Consider the following 22,533-nt stretch of genomic DNA (forward strand, 5'->3'; position numbering starts at 1 on the left):
TGGACATTTTATATGAATTTTCTTCTTCTACTAGCTTCTTTAGTCAATGAAATAATTATCTTAAAATCTCAGCTCAAAAATTATCCTCTAACTATTTTCTTTGAATTTTCCAAGAAAATAAATCCTAAATTCTTGAAATTAACTTTATAATTATTCAGACAATATTTTAAGGGTCTTAATCTCAAAAATTTCTCTAAAAATTTCTCCTTTATCATGATTTAGTCAAATTCATAAAATTTGGGATATTACAGATTTTCCTAACCTACAAATGACTATGTAGGTATTAGTTGTCTACCAGAATAACACGATCCTTTTAGGTTAGTGTTGCAAGTCCGACTTTAACATTCAATGTATAGGTTGTCCTCACTTGAGATTCTTAGATATTAACCGACAACGCCTCGGTGTAACACGCGTTTGAAGCCTGTGATTAGTCCTGGCTTTGTGTTTCATTAGCACGGGATCCCTATACACCCGCAATGTGAATTTTTCAGAAGTGCATGGTTGGTTTAATTGTTGATCCTTTTGGTTGATCAAGAGAATTAGTTATTTGTAAAATGTGTATGTTGGTTTTTTTTTTCTTCAGAATATCTTTCTTAATACTTAGTAGTTTGCATTGTAAATCATTCCCAATGATTGCATTCTTCTAATCGAGTTATTTTTAACATGTTTCATGTAGATAAAAACAAAATTAAATTTTATTCACTTTTATTTAAAATTTAATAAGTTTTTAACTTTATCACTATTAAATATATATTATATCTTATATAAATTAAGGTAACATAATAATCAATGAAAAGTAAAATTATATATTTATAAAAAAAATTGTGTCTTATAAATATGATTTTAAAAAAAAAAATTTTGCCTTATAAATGTGACTAGAGAACTATATTTTAATGTCCGTAGTTTAAGGTGAAATTGATGAAGATAAAGGAAATTGATAGCAATGGCAAAGCCATATAGTACTACACGAGTAGCCTGAGTAATTCAATCTACTGTGATTCAAAATTAGGGGGTGGTTTGGGCACCACAAAAAATACTTTTTAGAAGCACTTTTTTACAAATTGAGATAAATTTTTCTACATATTTATTTTATATATTGTAAAAGCACTTTTAAAATTATAGTTTTGATTCCATTCAAACGCTTTAGGTCTTATGTAATAAGATTCCGTTATTTTAGTCAGGAAGATGAATTTTAACTTCTGGGGTTAGGTTCTGCAATACATTGATCATATCCATGGAAAGCATCTCTCGATCACCCTAAAGGAATTTTGTGTGCTCCCAGCAATTTATTTTCATTACAGGACGTTATTTGCGCTTACTCAATGCCCGTTTGGATGAGCGATTGGAAAAGCTGTTTATTGAAAAAGCAGCTTATGGATAAGTGAAGTGGGGTAAAAGCTAAATTGGATAAGCTGAATTGTGTTTGGATTGGAGTTCAGAAAAACCCGTTTGCAAAAGTGAGATTGGTAAAAAGTTGTTTGGATTATGGTTGAGTAAAAGTAAGTTTGGTTGTAAAATGACCAAAATGGGTATGAGTTATAATAAATAATAAAAAATGGGAAAAAAATAATTTCACATAATACAATGGAATTAAAATAATTTAATACGAATAAGTGAATTAAATTTTAAAAATTTAGAGAAATCAAAAAAATTATTTTAAATATAAAGTGAAAGAAGAAAAAACTTGAATTGAGATAATATAATGATGAAGTAAAATTTAATGAGTGAATTAGAATTAAGAACTGTAGAGAAATCATAAAAAATTTGAGAAATGAAGTGCAACATGATAAAAAAAATAAATTAACATAATACAATAAATTAAAATTAATTTAATACGAAGAAGTCAAATTGATTGAGTAAATTAAATTTGAAAGCCTCAGAGAAATGAAAAAAAAGATTGTTAATATAAAACTAAACATAATTTAAATGGATAACAAAGTTGCTTTCTGTCATACATTTTTCCACTCCTTTCTCGAAAATTCGTGACAATTTTGTTCCAACCAGGCCTTGTAAAAGATGTTCCTTGCCGTTCCTTATGCATTATTTACTCGGCACAAACATCGATCAGAATTTTCATCGTGTACGGATCCCAACTCGCTTTTTCTTTGTCGTTATCCATTTCTAGGTGGGAAATAATATACATAAGACTAACAAAAACAAACAAAACACAAAAAAAAAAAAATTCAAGTTCAAACTAAAGAAACCAGAACTAACACATCCTAATGCTGGATAAATTTGCACTTATCTCATGAATAATTATTCGGGTCCCACCCCCTAGTCCACAATTAATTTTTATTAATCGTGTAAGCTACACAATAATGCTCATTTTTTAAGTTCAAATAATGATGAATTGATTAGTGTTCATGAGTTCACATTCTAATAAGCTTCTCTATTCTTTCTTCTTTCTTCTATATCCTCAAAATAGATGACTACATACAACAGTGTGCACAATAATTAATAGGGAGAATCCCAATAAAATCTGGGTAAAATACCTAAATCCAAATAAAGGCCTACATTTTTAATAATTTCCTAATTAGGTTATGAGGCCTCAGTAGGAATTTCTAATTATTGTTAAATGACCAAAATGCCCCTCATTAATTAAAAAAGAAAATTTGATTATTTTACCCTTCCAAATTGTCCCTCATATCTTATGATTATTTTTTTGGACTAAAAAGCATATACGTAATTTTACAGTATTTAGAATTTGTATATATAAACAAAACCTTCAAAAGTATTCTAATAAAACATTTTAAATTACAACATAAATAGCCTTGAAATACATATTTTTTGTTTTCTGTTGGTAAATATTTATTTTAAAATTTTAAAATATCTTAATTACAAAAAATATTTAATACTAAGTTATTATAAATAACCTTTTTGGGTTGGAATCGCTTAAGTAAATAAAACTAACAAAATTATGAGAACATAGTGTTAAATATTTCTTGTAATTAAGATATTTTAAAATCTTAAAATAAATATTTATCAACAAAAATAAAAAATATTTATTTTCAGGCTATTTAACTTGTAATTTAAAATGTTTTATTAGAATATTTTTAGAGCTTTTAGTGAAACATACAAATTTTAAAAACTATAAAATCACTTGTGTTTTTTATCCTTACAAAATAATCATAAGAGATGAGAGATTACTTGGGAGGGGTAAAATAATTAATTTTTATTTTTAATTAAAGAGAGGGATTTTAGTCATTTGACAACATTCAAAAATTCTAAATTAGGTTATGGCCTCATTAAGAATTTGTTAAAAGTGTAAGCCTTAATTTAGGTTTAAGTATTTCAGTCAGATTTTATTAGGATTCTCCCTAATTAATATTATATTTTTGGTAATTAAAGCCATAAAAAATAATTGGTTCATAAACAAGTCCACCAAGTTGAAGCATTTTGTGGGGTCATTACTATAGTTAATGGGAGTATATATTCAATTAACCAAAATATTAAAATATGCCCACTTTATCCCTTTCTCTTCCACATATATTATCTGGACAATAATTAAATTCGCAAGAAAAAAGAGGGAAGAATTAATAATAACTAATCATTCATATAACAGCCACAATGGATTAGAACAAAGTGCCATTCAGGAGATTTGTTTATTCTAGTTCTTCTTTCCCATTCCCAATAGTCCAAACCCAATTTAAATGAACACAAAGTCAAAAAAAATGTTGCGCCCATGACAAACATCACCAGAGCACGCAGATTTGATACATTTGGTCTCGAAAGTGTTCTCTATACGGATAAAAGCCAACTTGACAGGATCAGTTCATATTAAATCAAAAACTTCTCCATCTTGCAATTGCTGCAATATCCAGATCATTGAAGACGAATAAGTTTCAAGGATTAAAATTTATATTCCTCTACCTCACAAGTTGCAAAGCCGTCGGCATTTTCATAGCTCTTTTGTGAATCCCCTCATCCAAATGTTATATCAGCTCACACAAAGATCAACACACACACACAACTCCACATGATTCGATCACTCGCCTATCACTGCCAAATTCACCGGAAAGCAACACAAAAATAAGAACCGGCCAACCTGTCTCAGATCGGACCAACTGACGCTTGCCAGAGGTAGATCGGACACTCTACTCCACTGGGAGGCTAAGAAGTCGAAGCACACCTCACATGCACCGGCAGACGGTGGCGACCTGGGTTGGAGACGCCGACAGCAGCTTGGAGAAGGAGGAGACGCGATGAAGGACCAGCCTCTCGGTCACTCAAAGCCACACTGAAGACGATGACCCCACGACGGAGACGCGACGGAGCTGACGACGACCAGGTGTGGGTGGTTCTGGCGAGGACGTGACGGCGGACGCTGGGTTGGAGCTCGCGGTCGCGCAGAGAGCGGTGTTGGAAGAAAAAAACCGAGTGAGAAAAATGAGGCCCCAGCATGAAAATGACCCCCTATTCAATGGTCAAAAATAAGCTTCTACAGTAACGCAATAAGCCACAAATTTCAGCTTATCTCAGACCGCACGTTTTGCAGCTTAAATGATATAAGTTGCTTATTTTTTTAAGCCCAGCCAAACACAACCAGATCAGCCAATCGGGCTTATAAGTAAAAAAAGCAGCTTTTAAGCCCAAATAAGCTTTGCCAAACGGACCCTCATTCTCTCTAACCGTTTCTTAAGCCTGTTCAAGCCTGTCCCTTGAATCTTTTATCTATATGGGAAGTATCTATAAAGGTATGATTTGACAAAGGCGCAAAATACTTTTTGCCTTTGATAAAATCACAAGTCAGACACAAGATGTATGTTGGGAAGGGAGGCGAGATATACACACACACACACATTTTACCCCACAATCAAACTTTGTTGAAGAGATGTAAAACATGCGCCGCAAAATCATCAAAATGTAACAGCCAATGAATGGCGTGCAAAGGTTGAGACTTGCTACAAAAATGAAGTAAATAAATTGGCTCAAGCTGCCACTTCGGCAGCAGAACGCATTTTCCAATGTCAAGGGACGAAATACTATTACATGCTAGAGGAGAATTATACTCCTCTGCTTCTATTTATAAAGTAAAAAGAGAAAATATTTTTTTTATTCTATTTATAGGATATTAAGAGAAATTTTTTATATAAATATATAATTTTATCTCTCATTTATTATCGTGTTAACTTTGTTTACATGAGATAAAATGTATATTAAATAAAAATAAAGTTAAAAAGCTATTAAATTTTAAATGAAAGTTAATAAAGTTTAAGGTTTTTCTTAACCTGTGTAAAACATACTAAAAATGCCTTATAAATAAGACCAGAGGAGTATTATTTAAATCCTCTTTAAATATATATATATATATATATATATATATATATATATATATGAGAATAAAGCATAAAAAGATGCGCGGAAGAAAGATAAAATATAATTTAAAAGATAAAAATTGAAAAAATAACTAAATCATTATAGATACGAAAACTTGTAACATGGAGCCGCGTATGAAAGCCTACAATGCAGTAGAATCAATATTTACATCTCATTCCTTGCAAAGCCAAAACTAGACACCTCTAAAAGATTCTTATTTGCTTATTTAGTTTTTCACAAATAATCTGGTATCCGAAGTTAAAGTAGACTCAGAGTAATTCAGACTCAAATTGGGTTAGGCTCAAAATGGAGTAATTCCTAAGAAAACTTTCTTTTTTTCTTTCCTTGTTTGGTATTCTGTACATACTTGGACTTCAGACTTTTGTTAACGCCTGAGGGCTGATCTAGCCAGACTTTAGTACTGAATCCAGAAATTGCATGATGCGGTAAAAATGCAGAGAGACAAATACTTGGTTGGTTGCAGAGAAACATGGGGCAGCCAGTACCGTCAAAAAATTTATGTAACCCATGGATAATCTAATTCTGATTGAATTCGCCAAACTTGTGCTTTTCTTCGTGCAGCTGCTTGCATACATGATCTAGTTCTGGAAATGCTGTCACCATTAGTAATTCAAGAAGGTCAAAAGCCAGCTGCTTCAAACAAACAGATGACTGCAGGAACAGAGTTAAAAGCCATTACAACTTGCGATCTTATGTTCAATCAGTGAAAATGGGAATTCTAAACCCCAAGCAATAATATCGGTTGAATTCTACTTCAGTAAGCTAGAATTTAGATGACAATGGCACCAACAAAACCGCTGGAAACCACATAGAATCATTCAGTTAACCTGAAATATTGCATCTATAAGCTCCTTCACCCCTTCCAGTGCTAATAACTAGAATTAAAAAAGGAGGATAACAATGCCGCTTTAAATTTAATTACAAGGGGGAAAACCATGGTGTTGAGGTGATACACACACACACACACACACTTATGTTTTATGGAAGAAACTAGTGACAAAATCCTAAAGAGGAAAAATACCTGAAGGAAAAAATAGAGGTTCCTAGCACACTGTTCATACTCCTTGCGACCAACAAGACCTACAATTGCTGTTGGTGCATGATCTACAAGCACAGAAATGTCAATAATTTGTTTGGCAGAAGCCATTTGCTTAAATATAGTATATTCAATACTGTCAATTCTGGAAATAACTGGAGAGCTAATGTGCAACATGTATTACCAATCATTAGCTCGTACACAAACTGTGCACGACGTTCTTCCTCTTGTTTCTGCTTATCCTCCATGCTCTGAGAACATAAATCTTTAGGTTTCTGGCCGTGAGGTGAATTCTGAGCTGGGCTGGAACGTGGCGGGCATCGAGTTGGATGCTTGGTTATGAATATTCCATCAGGCCATAGTATCTATATAGATTGTCCAACAACTCATGTCAACATCATATATTTTTGTCTAGCATGCTATTCAAAGCTGAGTTTTTTGCTCAGGAATATCACTGGGTTGTAGCAAAATAAAAATTATCAATATTTAAAGGTAAAGTACACCCCTTCCCAATACAAGATACCCAAATTACATGAATCTCCCGTCTTAAGAAAATGCAATCCCCTCCCTTAAGTTTGATTTTAAGAAGATAAGCTATACTTGCTTCCCCTGCACTAAATTAAGTCAAATGGACATCCAACGGCGCAACATGTATTATTCCAATCTAGGTTGTATCAAAAATAGTAACAGACCATGTCTCAATTATTCAGAGGGTAAATTACACTCTCTTCTTTTTTCAAAAAAAGGTCCAAATTATATGGTATTCTCTATTTTGAAAAAGACACTCCGCTTGAACTCGGAAGTTAAAAGAAACTCTAACTTCCTTGGCAATTAAAAAAAACTACTTTGATCATAAGACACTTAAACATATTGCCTAAATAACATAGTAAGTATTATATGCACTAAAGCAAACAAGATATTCAACTTCCTTTTGGTTTGGAGGTACTCGCTCTTTTCATGTAAAAGAAAAAAGACCAATGATTGTCAAAACAAAATAAATAATTAACACTGAAGTCTAAAAGGGATGCTCACTAGCAAATTCTATTTTTAATAAAAGAAACTAATAATATTCTTAAAGTTATTTTAGCCATTTCTTTATTTTAATGGGGGTTTGTATACTTATGTCCATAATAGAAGGCACAATTATATAATTTGAATATCTATCTGGGAAGGAGAGTGTTATTCATCCATATTTAAATTAAATGTTTGAAGAGACTCAGAACAACAGAAATTCTCAAAAAGTGAAAGGCTCTTCAGATTACTTGTTCAACTCGCCTGATCCCAGAAGCAATCACTGTCCCCTTCCGGAGCAGCTGGATTTTGTCCAGCAACCAATCGTCAAAGGCATCACCCATTCCTAGTTGTAGGATCTGTTTAACCACCCAAAAAATTTTCCGCCTGTAACGTGCACAAAAATATATAATGTAAGCATATCTGAACTTCACATCGGATCTAAAACCAAACATCTTAGCTTTTAGATACGGATATGAAAGAAATGTGACTTTTCAGACTACCTGATCCATCCACCATCTTGAAGCTGGAAGATAACATCAACCAGATCCAATATGGGAACACTCAAATTTGGAGGCACCCACTGCATAGAAGAATTATAATCAGTCAGAATCAGTATTGCAGCCATGCATATGATAGTGTGCCTAGGAAGCAAATGACGATCAGGCATTATTGTTTCATCGTGCATGACGCAAATGAAATGATAAATATTATACCTATTCATCTAGTCTAAAATGTAAATAAGCGTATGTAGAACCAAAAATTTGGGTTTATCTTAGAATCACCTCTGTAGGAAGAGCGTCAGAAGTATCATGGAGTAAATCAGACACCTCAATGGAACCATCAGGCTCTTTCCCTTGCGTTCTTCGCAACTTCTCAGGAGAAGTTTCACTCTTCCCTGCTCTAGCACTTGCATCAATGCCAGAATTTTCCAATGAACCCGAGATTCCTTATCAAGAACAGCCTCATTACTTTTAACAACAGTGTTTTCTCTTCTGGAGGCAAAGAGGTCACGTATAGAAAAATTGGAGGTGCTTTTACTTTTCTCAGATGGTTTATCATCCATGTCAACTAGGTTGGTTTCCAATAAGCAACAAAAAAAAAACAAGTCAAAAGATAGGAAAAATTCAAAATATGCATGTCCAACGATATCCATCAAACATGAATCACCTGACAATGTTTTGACAATTGAAAGCAAATTCGAGAATCGGTATGTCTGCAATACAATGCAATAGCAAGCAATAAGCCAGAATATTAAAAAAAAATAAAATAAAAAAGTGTTGGTGACAAAGGAAAACTTGTTGGACATAAAAACAGACCTGAGAGTCAATACTGAGAAAGTCCCATGCTTCAATTGATCCTGAAACTATTGGAAGCTGCATAAGCTCCTGAGTAGCAATAAGCCATGAGTCAATAGAAATAATCAAGGTATAAAAGAACATGATCAGAAAAGCCGGGAAAAGAATGCTATACTATGCATGTGTAGGTAATATCTCAAAATATGGATGCATTCATGTTCAACATCTATCCTGTCGGTATCAAAGTACTGATACTTCAATTTTATCACAAAACTGAAACCGGATAATTCACTCTTTAATTAATGTTCATCAAGAATAAGAACCTACCAATCAGTCACAGGAACAGTGGGGACCTGGAAATGAGGGATCACATTATAACAAGAACCCATGTGGAAAAAAATGAGAAGTCAGACGAAGCTTTGTTCTGAACGCTATTATATATCTTAAGAATGAGAACACGATTTAAATTAACAAGGGACTGAACAAATTAAGCTTCTGACCTTTAAATAAATGTCCAACAACTTACAACGCTCTTGGACAACAGTTACATCTAAACCTGTTGATAGAAAATGTTTTGGAGGCAAATGAAGGTTATAATCAGGAGACTCTTTCAGGCGCCGATGTAGTTCCTCAAAATGACGAAACCTTAAAAATGAAAAAGAAACATCACAGAAGTAAGCCTAAAGAGAACATATAAGAAGACAACTTTAACTGACTAATATTAGGAACAAATCCATGAAGGATTAAGAAAACTTAGCACCTCCTTTTAATTGTCCAACTCCTATTATTTACATCTGTTACAGATATGGAATAGACAGCAAATGTTCTTGACCCACTCTTCACAATATTTGCGCCTAGGACCTGTGTCAGTTAATTAGATTGCAAATAAATGCATTAGGAAAAAAAAAAGTCAAGCATCATCAACTAAAGGAGCTGCAACCTACAAATAAAATAAGTACCTCACATCTCAATTTAGAAAAGGAATCTACTGGAAGTGAACTTTTCAGGGGATTAACAGCAAAACTGCAAGACTCTGATCTGGAAATAAAGGATGCTGCAGTAGAAGCTGCTGCTCCACTATGTATTCTACCCAAATCATCGCCAAACTGAATAAAATCCTCATAGTTTGCATTTGATGTTGATGACTCAAGTATATCATGTCCATCTCCAGATAAAAAGCTAGTTCTCTTAACTTCCTGCATGTTTTGACCACTTGACCTTTTCCAGCCATATCGGGTTCTGGATAGTCTTTGATAACGCGGTTGTATCTTATTCACCTTTGTATTATGACTATCAAAATGTTCAAGTGGGTGGTGAGTGAGAGAGAAACCCCGATCTCTATTTCTTCTTGCATCCCAAACTTTAGTTCCTGTGGAGTTGAGACTGCTGATCATGCTAGTTTCGTCATCTTCAGATGTAAAAGAGGTACTGCTCCCTGAATCAATCATCAGCAAACGCATGCGGCTTTGGTCATCATCTTGAAATGATGGAACTGATGGGCCAGTTGATCTACTCTGGTCTGCACAAAGAGTGTCTTCTACCGTGTAACGATTACTGCTTCCCAAATTAGCACCGGCACCCTTGGAGATATTAAGTTTAGAATTAGTTTCCTTTTCTTTAGGTCCTGATATTGCCTTCTTATGATCAATGTTTGGCAATTTTCCTCCCACAACATGTTGTGGGACAAGCTCACTTGACTGATTCTCCCCATCCATGTTCTTGTAATTTCTCCCTTTTGTCCACATGTTCTCAAAATGTTCTGGAGCAAGAGCTTCGCTCTTCCTCTGGGACAGGAGATCTAAGATATCACCCCACTGCCCTCCTGAGTGATACTGTTTAACACCTTGATTATCACTAATTCGGGAGTTTGACGGCAATGACTTCCATAAAAGTGATAATAGAGCATCAATCGCACGCAATGGATCTTTAGAAAAAGTATCAAAAGCATTATGCTCCACCCATGACTCTGCAGTTCTAGAATGACTATTTCCTAGCTGTACTAGCTCTAAACCAGTAACAGAAGAATCGGAATGCTTAGTAAAACGACCAGAAGATATCTTCAGTCTATCATCCATAGAGTGAGATGCCTCTTGAACTGTGTTAGCTCCTTTGTTAAGTTTGGTCTTATTAATTACCACAGATTCAATTCTTTCATTAAGAAATCTGCCAGTGAAAAGAAAAAGGGGAAATGAGAATAGCAACAAATGCCAAAAATAAAGCAAAATAGCTCAAATGATACCTTGGACAAGCTAAGTTGAGAACAGGTCTCATCACTGCATGTGCAAGTAGTTCTCGACCAGCATATCGGATGAAAGAGCATTGCAGATCCTCATGCTTGAAAGTGACCGACATAAGACCTTCCATCAAATGCTGCAAAACCTGTCAATTAAGAACACATGTAATATTCCTCAAACTTAAGAGGTAGGAGGAATAGAATTTATTCCTACTGGATAAGACTTAATTACTCATTGTTCAGCATACGCAGATTACACTATAAAGTGGACAACCTTGTGCTCAGCTTCAGCAGAAAATAAAGCAGGATGCAATTTGTCCTCTGCAGCCAATGCAAGTTTCAATTCTGTATCTCGAGATTCAGTTGTTAAAGGAGATGAGCTTTGCTTTTCAATTTCTGCCAAAGTAGCACGAAACACCTCCAAGTGTGTGCAAACAAGATCAATAAGATCACTAAACCACAAAGTAAAAGCTAATAATCAGTCAATCAGTTAATAGTGTCTAAAATATCATCGACAAGAAATGAAATAAAGAACCTCATCAAAAGTTCAATCAGGTTTATATTCCTCATCCGTCCTGAAATCTCTCCAAAAACACCAATTATTATTTGCACTAACTCCTCAGGACCCTCTCTATCTGGTGTTAACCGAGAGTACCACAGGTTAGTCACCCACTCAGAAACGAGATGTCTAGTGAAGTGCTCCATTGCTTCCTCAACAACAGACGAGTTCACCTTTTTTCTCCAATCAGACTTTGCGATAACTCTGGGAGACTCAAGAGGTTTCTTTGAAGACTGAGCTGCGGTTGTGCAGGGTCTACTGTTGTATGCTACAGCTTTTCTCTTCATTTCAAAATCTAGTGATAAATACCGGAGAACAATAACAAGAAAGGTAGCAACTGGCAAGTTCACCCAAACTGATGAGCTAGTCACTGAAATGAAAAGTAAAAGGGTTAATACCAAGACCCTGGAAACAAATGAACCCCAAAATCAACAAGTACAAAGTATAAAATCTTGTTCCCCAGATAATGGAGAGGTTAAAATTTTTAAAGTATATATCTACTCGTAAAACTAAATACTATTTATCAGAAGCACAAGATGGCAACCTAATAAACAAGGATAAGAGTGTGCAAGCCATGTGCCATAGAAAGAGGAAAACAAAGGGTGCGGTCCAGCAGTGAGGGAATAAGGCTCTAGCAGCAAAGTTGGGTCAGTCACAATGTCAATGAAATCTTTTGACATCAAACGAACACTAGAAGCAATATGTTCATGCAGCCAGCGAACCTTATCAAGCTTAGGGGCTAAACCAAACTGTAGCGGCATAAATGACATAAAGCACGACTTGTATTGTAAGAAGTAAGCACTCACAACAGGATCAGCAACCATTCCTATCTTGATGAGTAGTTTAGAGTTTGCTTACTATAAGTCAAGCATAGACTTTTACCAAGAAAAAAAGACAAACAAAGAAATTTCCGCTGCGATGCTTGCAAAGGAAACTTGTCGACCCATGATACAGACCAAATCATATTTTTAATCCATCTGGACCAAATCATTCATTAATAACCATAAGAAGAAAAGAAAAGCCAAAGCAATACTGTTGGATACATGATTTCGTATACTGACTCCAACCACCATTACAAAATAAATTAGCCTCTAAAACTTAGTGGCGTAATATGAAAGTACTCCAATCCCCCGATTACGTTTTAGTACATTTTAAATGCCACCATTTTGATCCCACCATTTTTTCGCTTGTGCTCGGACAGTGAAGACCATGATATTTAAATGCTCCATGAAAAGAGCGTTGCTAGGAAAGCCAAACTAGATAAGTTACAGAGTTAAGAGCACCAAACCTCAAAAAAAAAAAAAAAAAAATCTTGGAAATGATTAAAACAGAAACACATGATTTGGACGGAACAGGAGATTGCATTGACGCACATAAATAAAATATCACAAATGTCTAGAGTACCTATTCTGGACCCAAATGAACTATAGAATGAAAAATCAAAACTTCAAGCACGTACACTGAGAAACTTACACGACATGAGATATGACAGTCCCACAGCGCACATGACTAGAAAAACAATCCGTTTCTTCCCATCCTCGACGAAGTTTTTTGCCGTCACCCGGTTCGGCGTGCTCATATCCAATAGTCAATAGCGCCACAATTACATTACAGTTACAAATAACAAATTTTTAAGCAAACGCCCCTCGTCTTTCCTTCTCCGACCCATGATGCCGAGGATCGTGCAATTAATTTGCCATTAAATGAACGGAATTCAACTGACAATATCGAGGAAACTGATCGATGAAGATAGGGACAGACTGAAGCGGAAGAGGAAGGAAAACATACTGTGCTGAAGAAATTCAACGGTATGACCGTTAGGTTTTATGTTTGGCATTATCGTGTTTGTTTGCATGTGGCGGTGGGTGTGTGTATTTTTTCCGTCATCCTTTTCGGGTTTCCATCGCACTTTCTCGAAGCCCCGATATAAATTGAAACTTCAACCACTCTCCGGTTGCTTCGCCTGGGCAATTCAGATGGCGTCACTGTCAGTTACATTCCTTCTAATTTATGAACTTTATGAGCCTAAAACAATACTCCCTCCGTTCTTTATTATAAGAGACGAATAACCGAATTACGTTGATAAAAAAAACAGTTAAAATTAGTTAAAAATAATCAATATTTAAAAAGTATAATCTTTTTTCCAAAAATACCTTCATTAATAAGGAGAGAGTATAAGAGAGAACAATTAAATTATTAAAAGAAAGAGAAGTGGGAGGGAGGGAGGGAGTGAGTTGGAAATAATAAATATGGATAAAATAGGAAATCAACACAAAAAAGTAGAGACAACTTTTAAGTGTCTCTTATATATAGAAACATGCTATAAACATCAAATATCTCTTATAATAAAGAACGGAAAGATTACCCAATAATCCCTCCTTTCAAAATACAACCATACAAGGCATGTTTCAGTCCCCCGAAAAAAGAAAGAAAAGGAAGGCATGAGGTCTTCCGATCCTAAATACTGAACATAGGACATATAACTAATTTTTAAAAATTAAAAAAAATAGTTAAATTAATTATTCATGACACCTTAACTTTTTACTTTAGCAACTGCTGCTTAATAAAAACTCTTTAATAAATATAATTAACAAAGAAAAAAGCGATGATAATTAAAAACCAAAAGGCATATAACAAATAAAACTATTTGGAATTCATATATATATTATTAATATTTTATAATTTTTTCTATGCAAATATACCCTTGTAGTACAGGCAATCATGTTTAAGATTTTATCAAATACCTCTAATCCTTAATATAAGATCTATTTCATTAATTTGATTACATTAAAGAAGTTAGGTAAGTTAGTTAATTAATTATAAGAAACATAATATGTTTTTACTAAAACACCATAATCATCTTTCTTAATATCCTCTCTTCCTTTTTTACCTGATTATAGTTAAAGGAGTATTCAAAACGATAAGTTAAAAAAACTGATCAATATGAAAAATAAATTTTATATTTAGAATCGAACTTAACTCAATAATTATATTCTATATTAAGGACTAAATAAATGAGTACTAAACAGATGCATTTTTTATCATCCGGATCTCATTTAGTTAGAGATGTTGACGTGAAATGAATTTTCCACCTCATGCATGTGAATGAAATGATGGGTGAACCAATGAAGAACAAAAGAGGAAATATCATTCTGAAACTTTTACTCTCTTAGTCCATTCACACCTAATTATGTCTAAATAATATGCAGACTAGACTTAGATAATGCCGTTACTCTTTTTAGAAATGGAATGTATTGTGACTATTTGAAATTATTAATTTATTTTTCAATAAATCGTTTTTCTCAGAAAGTATTACATTATATCCGGAGAAGCATTGTATATTTGAATATGCATAACTATTTTACTTGTTATGCAAGAGAATTTAATTAACATTGGTCTTAGTCCTCATAATACTACCTCCAATCCTTAATATAAGACCTTGTTTGACTTTTATTTTGGTTTTAAATATAAAATCTTAATCCACTTTGTCTCTCATATTTATATATATTTTTTAATATAGTCCTTCTAATAATAGTAATTCTAACTAATACATTTGATTAGTAAGGATATTTTAAGAAAGACGACACATATCTATTATAAATAACTAACTTAACTTCTTTTCTTAATCTCTTTAAATTAGTCAACTGACTCTTATAATTAGAACCAGAGATAGTAAGATTTAGGATTTAGTTATAAGCATTTTTCAAAACACCCGTTAATTTGAAAAATGTTTACAAAAAAATCATTATTTTTCAAAAGATAATACTGATGAGCATAAAAAAAAATAGAAATTTCCGTAATAGATCAAATTAATACATTTCGTTAATTTTGCTTAAAATAATCATTTATATTCTTTTGCATTACTACTATAACTGGACGAATATTATGTATTTAATTTTTTTGGGTAAGATGAAGAGAATTCGAACGTTGAATGTTCCACATGTCATACTCCGTCCATCCGTTATTACCAAAGCAAACACTAGTTAGCATAATATTAATATCAAAACTAGTTGACTAATTTGTATTAATTAAAAAATCAATTACGTTAGTTATTTGTATTAAATAGATGTTAGTTTTTTAAAAAATATTTTTGTTAATTAAGTGTATTGACTAGAATTATCATTATTACAATAACTACCGTGGACAGAATGGGATCAATATATGAAAGATAAAGTGGATTGGGATCTTATATTTAAAATCAAAATAAAAATTAAACGAGTTTTTATATGAAGGACCAGAGGCAGTATATTTTCTTTTTGGCTAAGTTATACAAAATCCTCCTAATTTTATGTCATGTATAAATAATCTGTTTATCCTTTGAAATTCTAAAAATTAAGGATGTTATTTATAAATAATTGTAAATTTAGAAAATTTTTATGTAATTTAGCCCATATTTTTAAAACCCTTTATAAATAGATAGATTGTTTTTTATTTGGGGCTTCATCCCTGTAATTGTCATTTTTATTAGGTTATGATTATCTTCTTTTTTTAAAAAAAAAACCCTTTATTAAACACTATTCAAACAGTTCTCAACTCCATCCTATTGGTTAGTGAATTATGACAGCAATATGACAGATAATTTGAGGTGGAGGTGACAGCAATAAAACCTTCGACGCCTATTGGTTAGCCGTTTGAAATATGAATCCTCCATCAAACACTATTCAAACAGTTCTCAACTCCATCCTATTGCTTTTATGTTTCCGTGGGTTTTGCGCCGTTTTAGAATCCAGTTTCCCCCCTTCGTCGTACATATGTTCATCATACGAGTATCATTTTTCATTCAAAATGATTCACGCGCTTTAATTCGCCCAAACAGAATAAGGGTATCCCTGGCACGTGTGCTTATGATGGTCTGGTAAAAAGTTTTATAACGTGAGAAATCAAAATTTAAATTTTTTTTTCATAATTAGAAAAGACGTTTATGTAGTGTAATAACTTTTTATTAAGAAAGTATTATCTTCGGTGTTAATTATAAAATTTTATTTATCATTTACAAACTAGGTGTTATAATTAAAACCGGAAGTCTTATTATTCGATGCAAATAATTATTTTAAAAAGACCAATATATATGTTTTACAAATAACTAATTAGTCTAATAACGTTTTTAGTCCTTAAAATTTAATTTTTTTTTGTTTTGGTTCTTAAAATCTGAAATTAACAGTTTTGGTTACTAAATTTTGACTTCATCTTGGCCGGCCTAATTTGACCCAAAACAGTGCTTTTAGTTTTTAAAACCTTATTTCAGGAGCAAAACTTCAGGATTTTTTTTCACCGAAAGGTTAAATTTCATGATAAAAATAGTGTTAATCCTAACTAATATAACTAATTTTTTAAGTCTCTACAAATTAATTATTTAAGGTTTACATTTAGCTAAAAATGTTTGATCAACATGAGAGGAAGGAAATTATTAAAATAAAGGGGATGAAACCAAAAAAAGAAAAAAGAAAAAAAGAATTTATAATTTTAGCCGCCCAATTAAGAAGACGACAAAAGACCTTGGGCGGGCAAAACGCAAGGGAGATCCAACAAAACGACAGGACGGGACGAATCAACTCCCGCAGGATAGAATCTTCCGTACAGAATTGTTTCCATTCTCGTTTCTCAATTTTCACAGGGTCGCTCACTGACATCAGACATGGCCCACCACCAGTCCACCACATTCTACTCATCGCTTCCCATGTGATGATACAATCTTCAATCTTGGTATTTGTGTCGTTTGATATTTCTATATTTCAAAATTCCCATGCTCTTCCTTTCTCGCATTTTCCTTTTTTCATCCTCCATTCACACCTGAACCTCTCTGACCACAAACCCTTCTTCTCCGGCGATGTCCGTGCTGCCTCCGGAAACATCTCAGCCTGTCAACTCCACGGCTCCTCCTCCGCCTCCTGTCACCACCAATGACACCTCTCCTCCAGCTCCGAGTAATTCCATCTCACCTACCGCCACTCCGTCGGCGCCACCTCCTCCGGGAGTGCTTCCGACGCCGGCGGCGGACTCAGACGGACTGTCCAAGGCTGCAGTAGCCGGACTAGTTGTCGGAACTGTGTTTGGCTCGCTGCTTATGCTCGCTTGTGTGGGCATTTGTGCTTTTTTCTATAAAAGGAGAAAGCGGAGGAGGATGAGAATGAACGATTACTCTGCTGCTCCTCCATCCCAACCTAAAGGTAAGCCTTTCCTGGGTTCCGTTATGTAGTGTGTATACCTGTGTTCTTTAAAATTTTGGACAGGTTTCTTGTCATATTTTACTTTAAACTTTAATTTAATTCATATGAACGTTTTCTTCCCGTCGTTTGGTGTATTCAGTGGGCATAACGAATGGATAAGTCGGTTACATCTGTCGATTAGTACTCCGACAAGAAGAGTGAATGTGGCGTTACGTTCCACATAATGTAATTATGTGCTGAAATCTATTGGATTGATGACACACTCATTGACTCCATTATACTGCTTCCTAGAGGAAAAGTTTCTATATAAAGCGACGCACGAAGTATGTTTAATTTCAGTTACTTATTTTATCTCACTATGCTCTGTCTCGTCTGCTGGCTGGAAAGGGGATCTATGTCCAATGGACTGACATTATCATTTACTTAGGCCACACTGTGCTTTTTCTGCTTTTCGCATTGTATCCAGGTTGATCGCTTCTGGTTGGACAAACGCGTATTACTTTAGTTGCCTTGAATAAACTTTTAGCCCAATTCGTTATACATGAAGTGTGATTTTAATTTGATGAATGTATGTATGTTAAAGTGCACCTAATCTGGTTCTCAACGATTCTTGATGCCAATGTCTTCAGCTGATCAGTTTGGTGGTCCACCCCAGCAATGGCAACATGGCATTCCTCCTCCAACCGATGGTGGAGCAACATTGCCTCCCAAGCCAAGTCCACCCCCCGGAGTTCTGTTGAATCAGCAAGCATCTCCTCCTATGTATTCTACAAGTGGCACAAGTTTGGAATCTGAGAGACAATACCACGCACCATCTCCTGCCATTGCCTTTGGACTGTCACAAAGCTCGTTTACATATGAAGAACTTGCATTTGCAACAAATGGATTCTCAGACTCAAATCTTCTTGGTCAAGGTGGTTTTGGCTATGTTCATAAAGGAGTCCTCCGAAATGGAAAAACTGTTGCAATTAAGCAGCTGAAATCTGGAAGCAGACAGGGGGAGCGTGAGTTCCAGGCTGAAGTGGAGGTCATTAGTCGAGTCCATCACAGACATCTTGTTTCCTTAGTTGGATACTGCATTGCTGGAGTCCAGAGGATGCTTGTCTATGAGTTTGTCCCAAACAATACACTAGAATTCCATTTACATGGTGAGGTTCCGATATTAATTTTTTCCCCTCATCTTCCCAAATAGAGAAGCATGCAAAAGTGATGTACAATGGAGAATGGCTTTGCTCTTTTTTGTTTTTCTTTTTTTTTTTCCCCTGAGATAACATTTGCTGAAAATATGGTCACATACAGTTTGCGATCTATTCTTTAGGAACCATTCCCGAGCTTCCAATAACAACTGCACATTGTTCATCAAACACATCAGGTTGATTTTTTCTTGGGCTGTTGGAACACTTGTAAGGTATTTGAAGCTAAATCTAATTAGAATGATTGAAAACTAGAAATCAATATCTGGGGAAATTTTTCATAAAGTTGTTACAATTTTGGATCTGATTGCATCCCCCTGTTCTATGAGAATAAAAATAGAGTAAACAAAATTACAAGCTCAAAATTCAGTGCAGATATACATTTGTCGACAGGAACTCTACCTTGTACAACAATTAGAGAATTTGAAGGTTATAAATCAATAGGTTTAATATTAAAGAATCAACCTTTCAAAGTTTGCTGAGTGCATTGGAAATTTAAGGTTGGAAAGAAACGATTGGGAGAAGATTTTTATAAAAAAATTCTGGTATTGGGAGGAGAAGATTTTTAAACGTAATCTGAGAACTATTGGTGTAGAATGCTGGAAAGGCTTTAGGGTTACTAGTTCAATTTGACCTCATGGTTACTATTGGTGTAGAAAAATCATGAGGATCACAATTTCTGTTTTGAAACGCAATTTTATTCCCTCGTTGTTTACTTTAGTTAAAGTGTTATTTTGATTTCATGTTATGGTTTTCTGTGTACTTTGCTATGGTCTTTTGTTGAAAATATATTATAGTATGTACTTTTCCTGACCTGTGTTGGCTATTAAGGGACGAGGCGCTCCACTATTGAGTTGTAGATTTGATAATCTTACGGGTAATATATAACCATACATGATGGTTCCATTCATAATCATTCCAGGAAAAGATAGAACAACAATGGACTGGGCAACAAGGATGAAAATTGCTATTGGATCTGCAAAGGGATTGGCTTATCTGCATGAGGACTGTGAGTTTGCTTTAGAATTTACATGACTAATCTACAATAGAGTCCTGGCAGTTCTTTTGGTTCGCCATGGTGGTCTTGGAATTTTTAGGTTTTTTCTGTCTAATATTTGTTTTAGGTCACCCAAAAATCATACATCGTGACATCAAGGCATCAAACATTCTTCTTGATGACAATTTTGAGGCGAAGGTAGGACTTGTAACTGTTTAAACTTTTTCCCTTCCAAAATTTGTAAATTATGCAAGAGAAACAATACCTTCGGGTTTTCAATGTGCAAAATTTCACTTTCCCTCAAGCACTCGCTTATGCCTGTGTTGTTTTTTATTCAGGTTGCAGATTTTGGACTTGCCAAATTTTCATCAGATGCTGAGACCCACGTCTCCACTCGAGTAATGGGAACCTTTGGGTAAACTTTTATTGTGCTGAATCTTTTCTCTTGAGTCTCGCTATGAAATACATTTATTGGGTAATATATTTCTTTGACCCCTCCCCCTTTTTATTAACTGTTTGTAGCTTTTTTTTTTTTTTTTCCGGTTTTGAATTCTGATTCTGATTTAATTTAACGCAGATACCTGGCTCCAGAATATGCTGCCAGTGGGAAGCTCACTGAGAAGTCAGATGTCTTCTCCTTTGGTGTTGTGCTTTTGGAGTTGATTACAGGGCGAAGACCTGTTGATAAAACTGAGTCTTTTGCAGATGACAGTATGGTTGAGTGGGTGGGTACAATACTTTATCAATATTTCTCTATCGAGAAACAGATATTTATGGTATATTACAGTTTGTGTATTTTTTAAGCATGTGTGTGTGTTGAGTTTATGATTATTACTACTAATTGCTACAGGGCAGAAGGTCTGGTTACTCTGTTTATGGCTTACATAATTACTTTTTATATTTTATTTAAATTTGGATATTTTTCTTCTATTTTTCCAGCTTAGGAAATCTTTTTTTCACGACTAGTATTTGCTGCGGGTGTTAAGAAACTCACAAGTGCGTAGTTTGTACATTGGGTCACTTCGAAAGTAAATTATGTGGTGAGCTGAAAATCTACCAAACTAATTTGCTGTCTTCTAACCATTTGAAGATGTCAAGGATTTGTTGAACTGTGAGCTAAAACTGATACTTGTAATGAATAGTTGAGACAACTGGTCTACAAAACATTATTCAATTCTTCAATTGTCTATCAGCGTTCAGCAATGCCTTTGCTGACTGAAATTATGGTTTAACCCCAAAAAAAAAAAAGAGCTCTGCGATAACTTGTAATGGATAGGTGATATACCTATCAGGCACTAAGACACTGTGCAAATTACAGGCAAGACCTTTGCTTTCTCAAGCTATGGAAAATGGCAACTTCGATGCTCTTGCTGATCCAAGGTTGCAGAATAGCTACAACTCTGATGAGATGCTTCGAATGATTGCCTGCGCTGCAAATTGTGTGCGCTATTCAGCTAGGCATCGGCCTCGAATGAGCCAGGTCAGTTAACCAAGTGTAGAAACATGTTTTTAGTTCTCCGTTATTTTCTATTGACGAATTCTCCGCATCTGCGCATCCCACCTATTTCTCTGGAGAAAACGAGTCCAGTAACACTTGCAATATATTGTCAAGTTATTGCAAGCTACTGGGAAAAATCTGATAGAATGTCTGATGATATTTTGGAATGTAGAAATTCCGACATCCAATTTGACCATTTGCAAATAGAATTCTGGAATCTAGAGATCCAGTGCTTGCTTGTAAAGATTAAGATGTTCGGCATTAAGCAGGTAGTTCGGGCTCTAGAAGGCAATATTTCTTTGGATGACCTGAATGAGGGGAGCACACCTGGGCACAGCAGAGCACTTAGTTCCTTCGAAAGTTCAGGTTATGATGCTGGCCAATACAATGAGGACCTAAAGAAGTTCAGGAAGCTGGCACTAGAGCAAGAAACTAGTGAATACAGTGGCCCCAGTAGCGATTATGGTCAACAACGGTCTGCCTCAAGCAGTTCGGGCCCGCAAAATACGCAGGAGAAATAATGGGGAATGTGGAACTGGAGATTCGCTGAGTTTCGGTGGAAGCCTTTGAGTCTTTGGCTGATAATTATTACGAGTTGAGGGAGGAGGATTGGCACTTCATTTGTTGAAAAATGAACACCTGAGTCGTTGGTAAATATAATTTGTTGGTAGATTTTGCAGGTTCAGCGTACAAATTGGTTTGTTCGTTGATTTCAACAATTTAATTTTTCCCTCAGAAGTAAGATTCTCTTGGGCAATGTAATTGAAATGAGTGTAAGCTGGTTTCACCCTGGAAGCAGACATCTGCTGAACAAAAGAAAGCCGCAACATTGAGTGTCTTGAGACGAAGGGGTGGATCTGAATTTGTTTGGTTTCCTTTGTAAGGATGCGTTATACAATTAGATTGCTGGCATTGATTTTTCTTGTATTTATAGTAATGTTAATATTATGAGTAATGGTGTTTCCACGTTCAAGATACTAGTAGTCTGCTCTGCCCGTTACTTTTTATCGAATTTATACATTTATGGAATTGCCGACTCATGACGTTATCATTCCATGTTATTGGAAACTGAGATAAATTATTGGTTAGACGGGATTGTCATGAGTCTTGCTATATTAAGCTTCGTTTCTCTATTAAGCATGGGGGCTAATTGCAACTTAACCTATTAATAAACATGAAAGGAATGCTGCCTATGGGCATTCTC

At 34.7% G+C, this 22,533-nt stretch overlaps 2 protein-coding genes across 2 annotated transcripts; one reads left to right on the forward strand and one right to left on the reverse strand.

The window, feature by feature from the left end:
* Positions 1–5,637: 5,637 nt before the first annotated feature.
* LOC114728964 (uncharacterized) lies at positions 5,638–13,153 on the reverse strand. Its single transcript, XM_028915908.1, has 15 exons — positions 12,948–13,153; positions 11,451–11,844; positions 11,190–11,367; positions 10,922–11,061; positions 9,642–10,845; positions 9,443–9,543; positions 9,183–9,327; positions 8,704–8,772; positions 8,555–8,600; positions 8,170–8,455; positions 7,888–8,028; positions 7,636–7,771; positions 6,558–6,738; positions 6,359–6,441; positions 5,638–5,988 (listed from the first exon to the last, which is right to left on the reverse strand). The coding sequence occupies exons 1-15, from the start codon at positions 13,051–13,053 to the stop codon at positions 5,854–5,856; spliced, it is 3,345 nt and encodes a 1,114-aa protein (XP_028771741.1). The 5' UTR covers positions 13,054–13,153; the 3' UTR covers positions 5,638–5,853.
* A 4,460-nt stretch (positions 13,154–17,613) lies between these two features.
* Positions 17,614–22,284, forward strand: LOC114728952 (proline-rich receptor-like protein kinase PERK1). Its single transcript, XM_028915896.1, has 8 exons — positions 17,614–17,641; positions 18,271–18,789; positions 19,757–19,843; positions 19,959–20,029; positions 20,170–20,246; positions 20,409–20,556; positions 21,150–21,311; positions 21,599–22,284. Exons 2-8 carry the CDS (start codon positions 18,402–18,404, stop codon positions 21,848–21,850), a joined length of 1,185 nt encoding a protein of 394 aa, XP_028771729.1. The 5' UTR covers positions 17,614–17,641; positions 18,271–18,401; the 3' UTR covers positions 21,851–22,284.
* The last annotated feature ends 249 nt before the right edge of the window (positions 22,285–22,533 follow it).

Source organism: Neltuma alba, unplaced genomic scaffold (assembly GCF_004799145.2).
Source record: "Neltuma alba isolate B1F8T4 unplaced genomic scaffold, ASM479914v2 tig00012586_pilon, whole genome shotgun sequence".
Lineage (NCBI taxonomy): Eukaryota > Viridiplantae > Streptophyta > Magnoliopsida > Fabales > Fabaceae > Neltuma > Neltuma alba.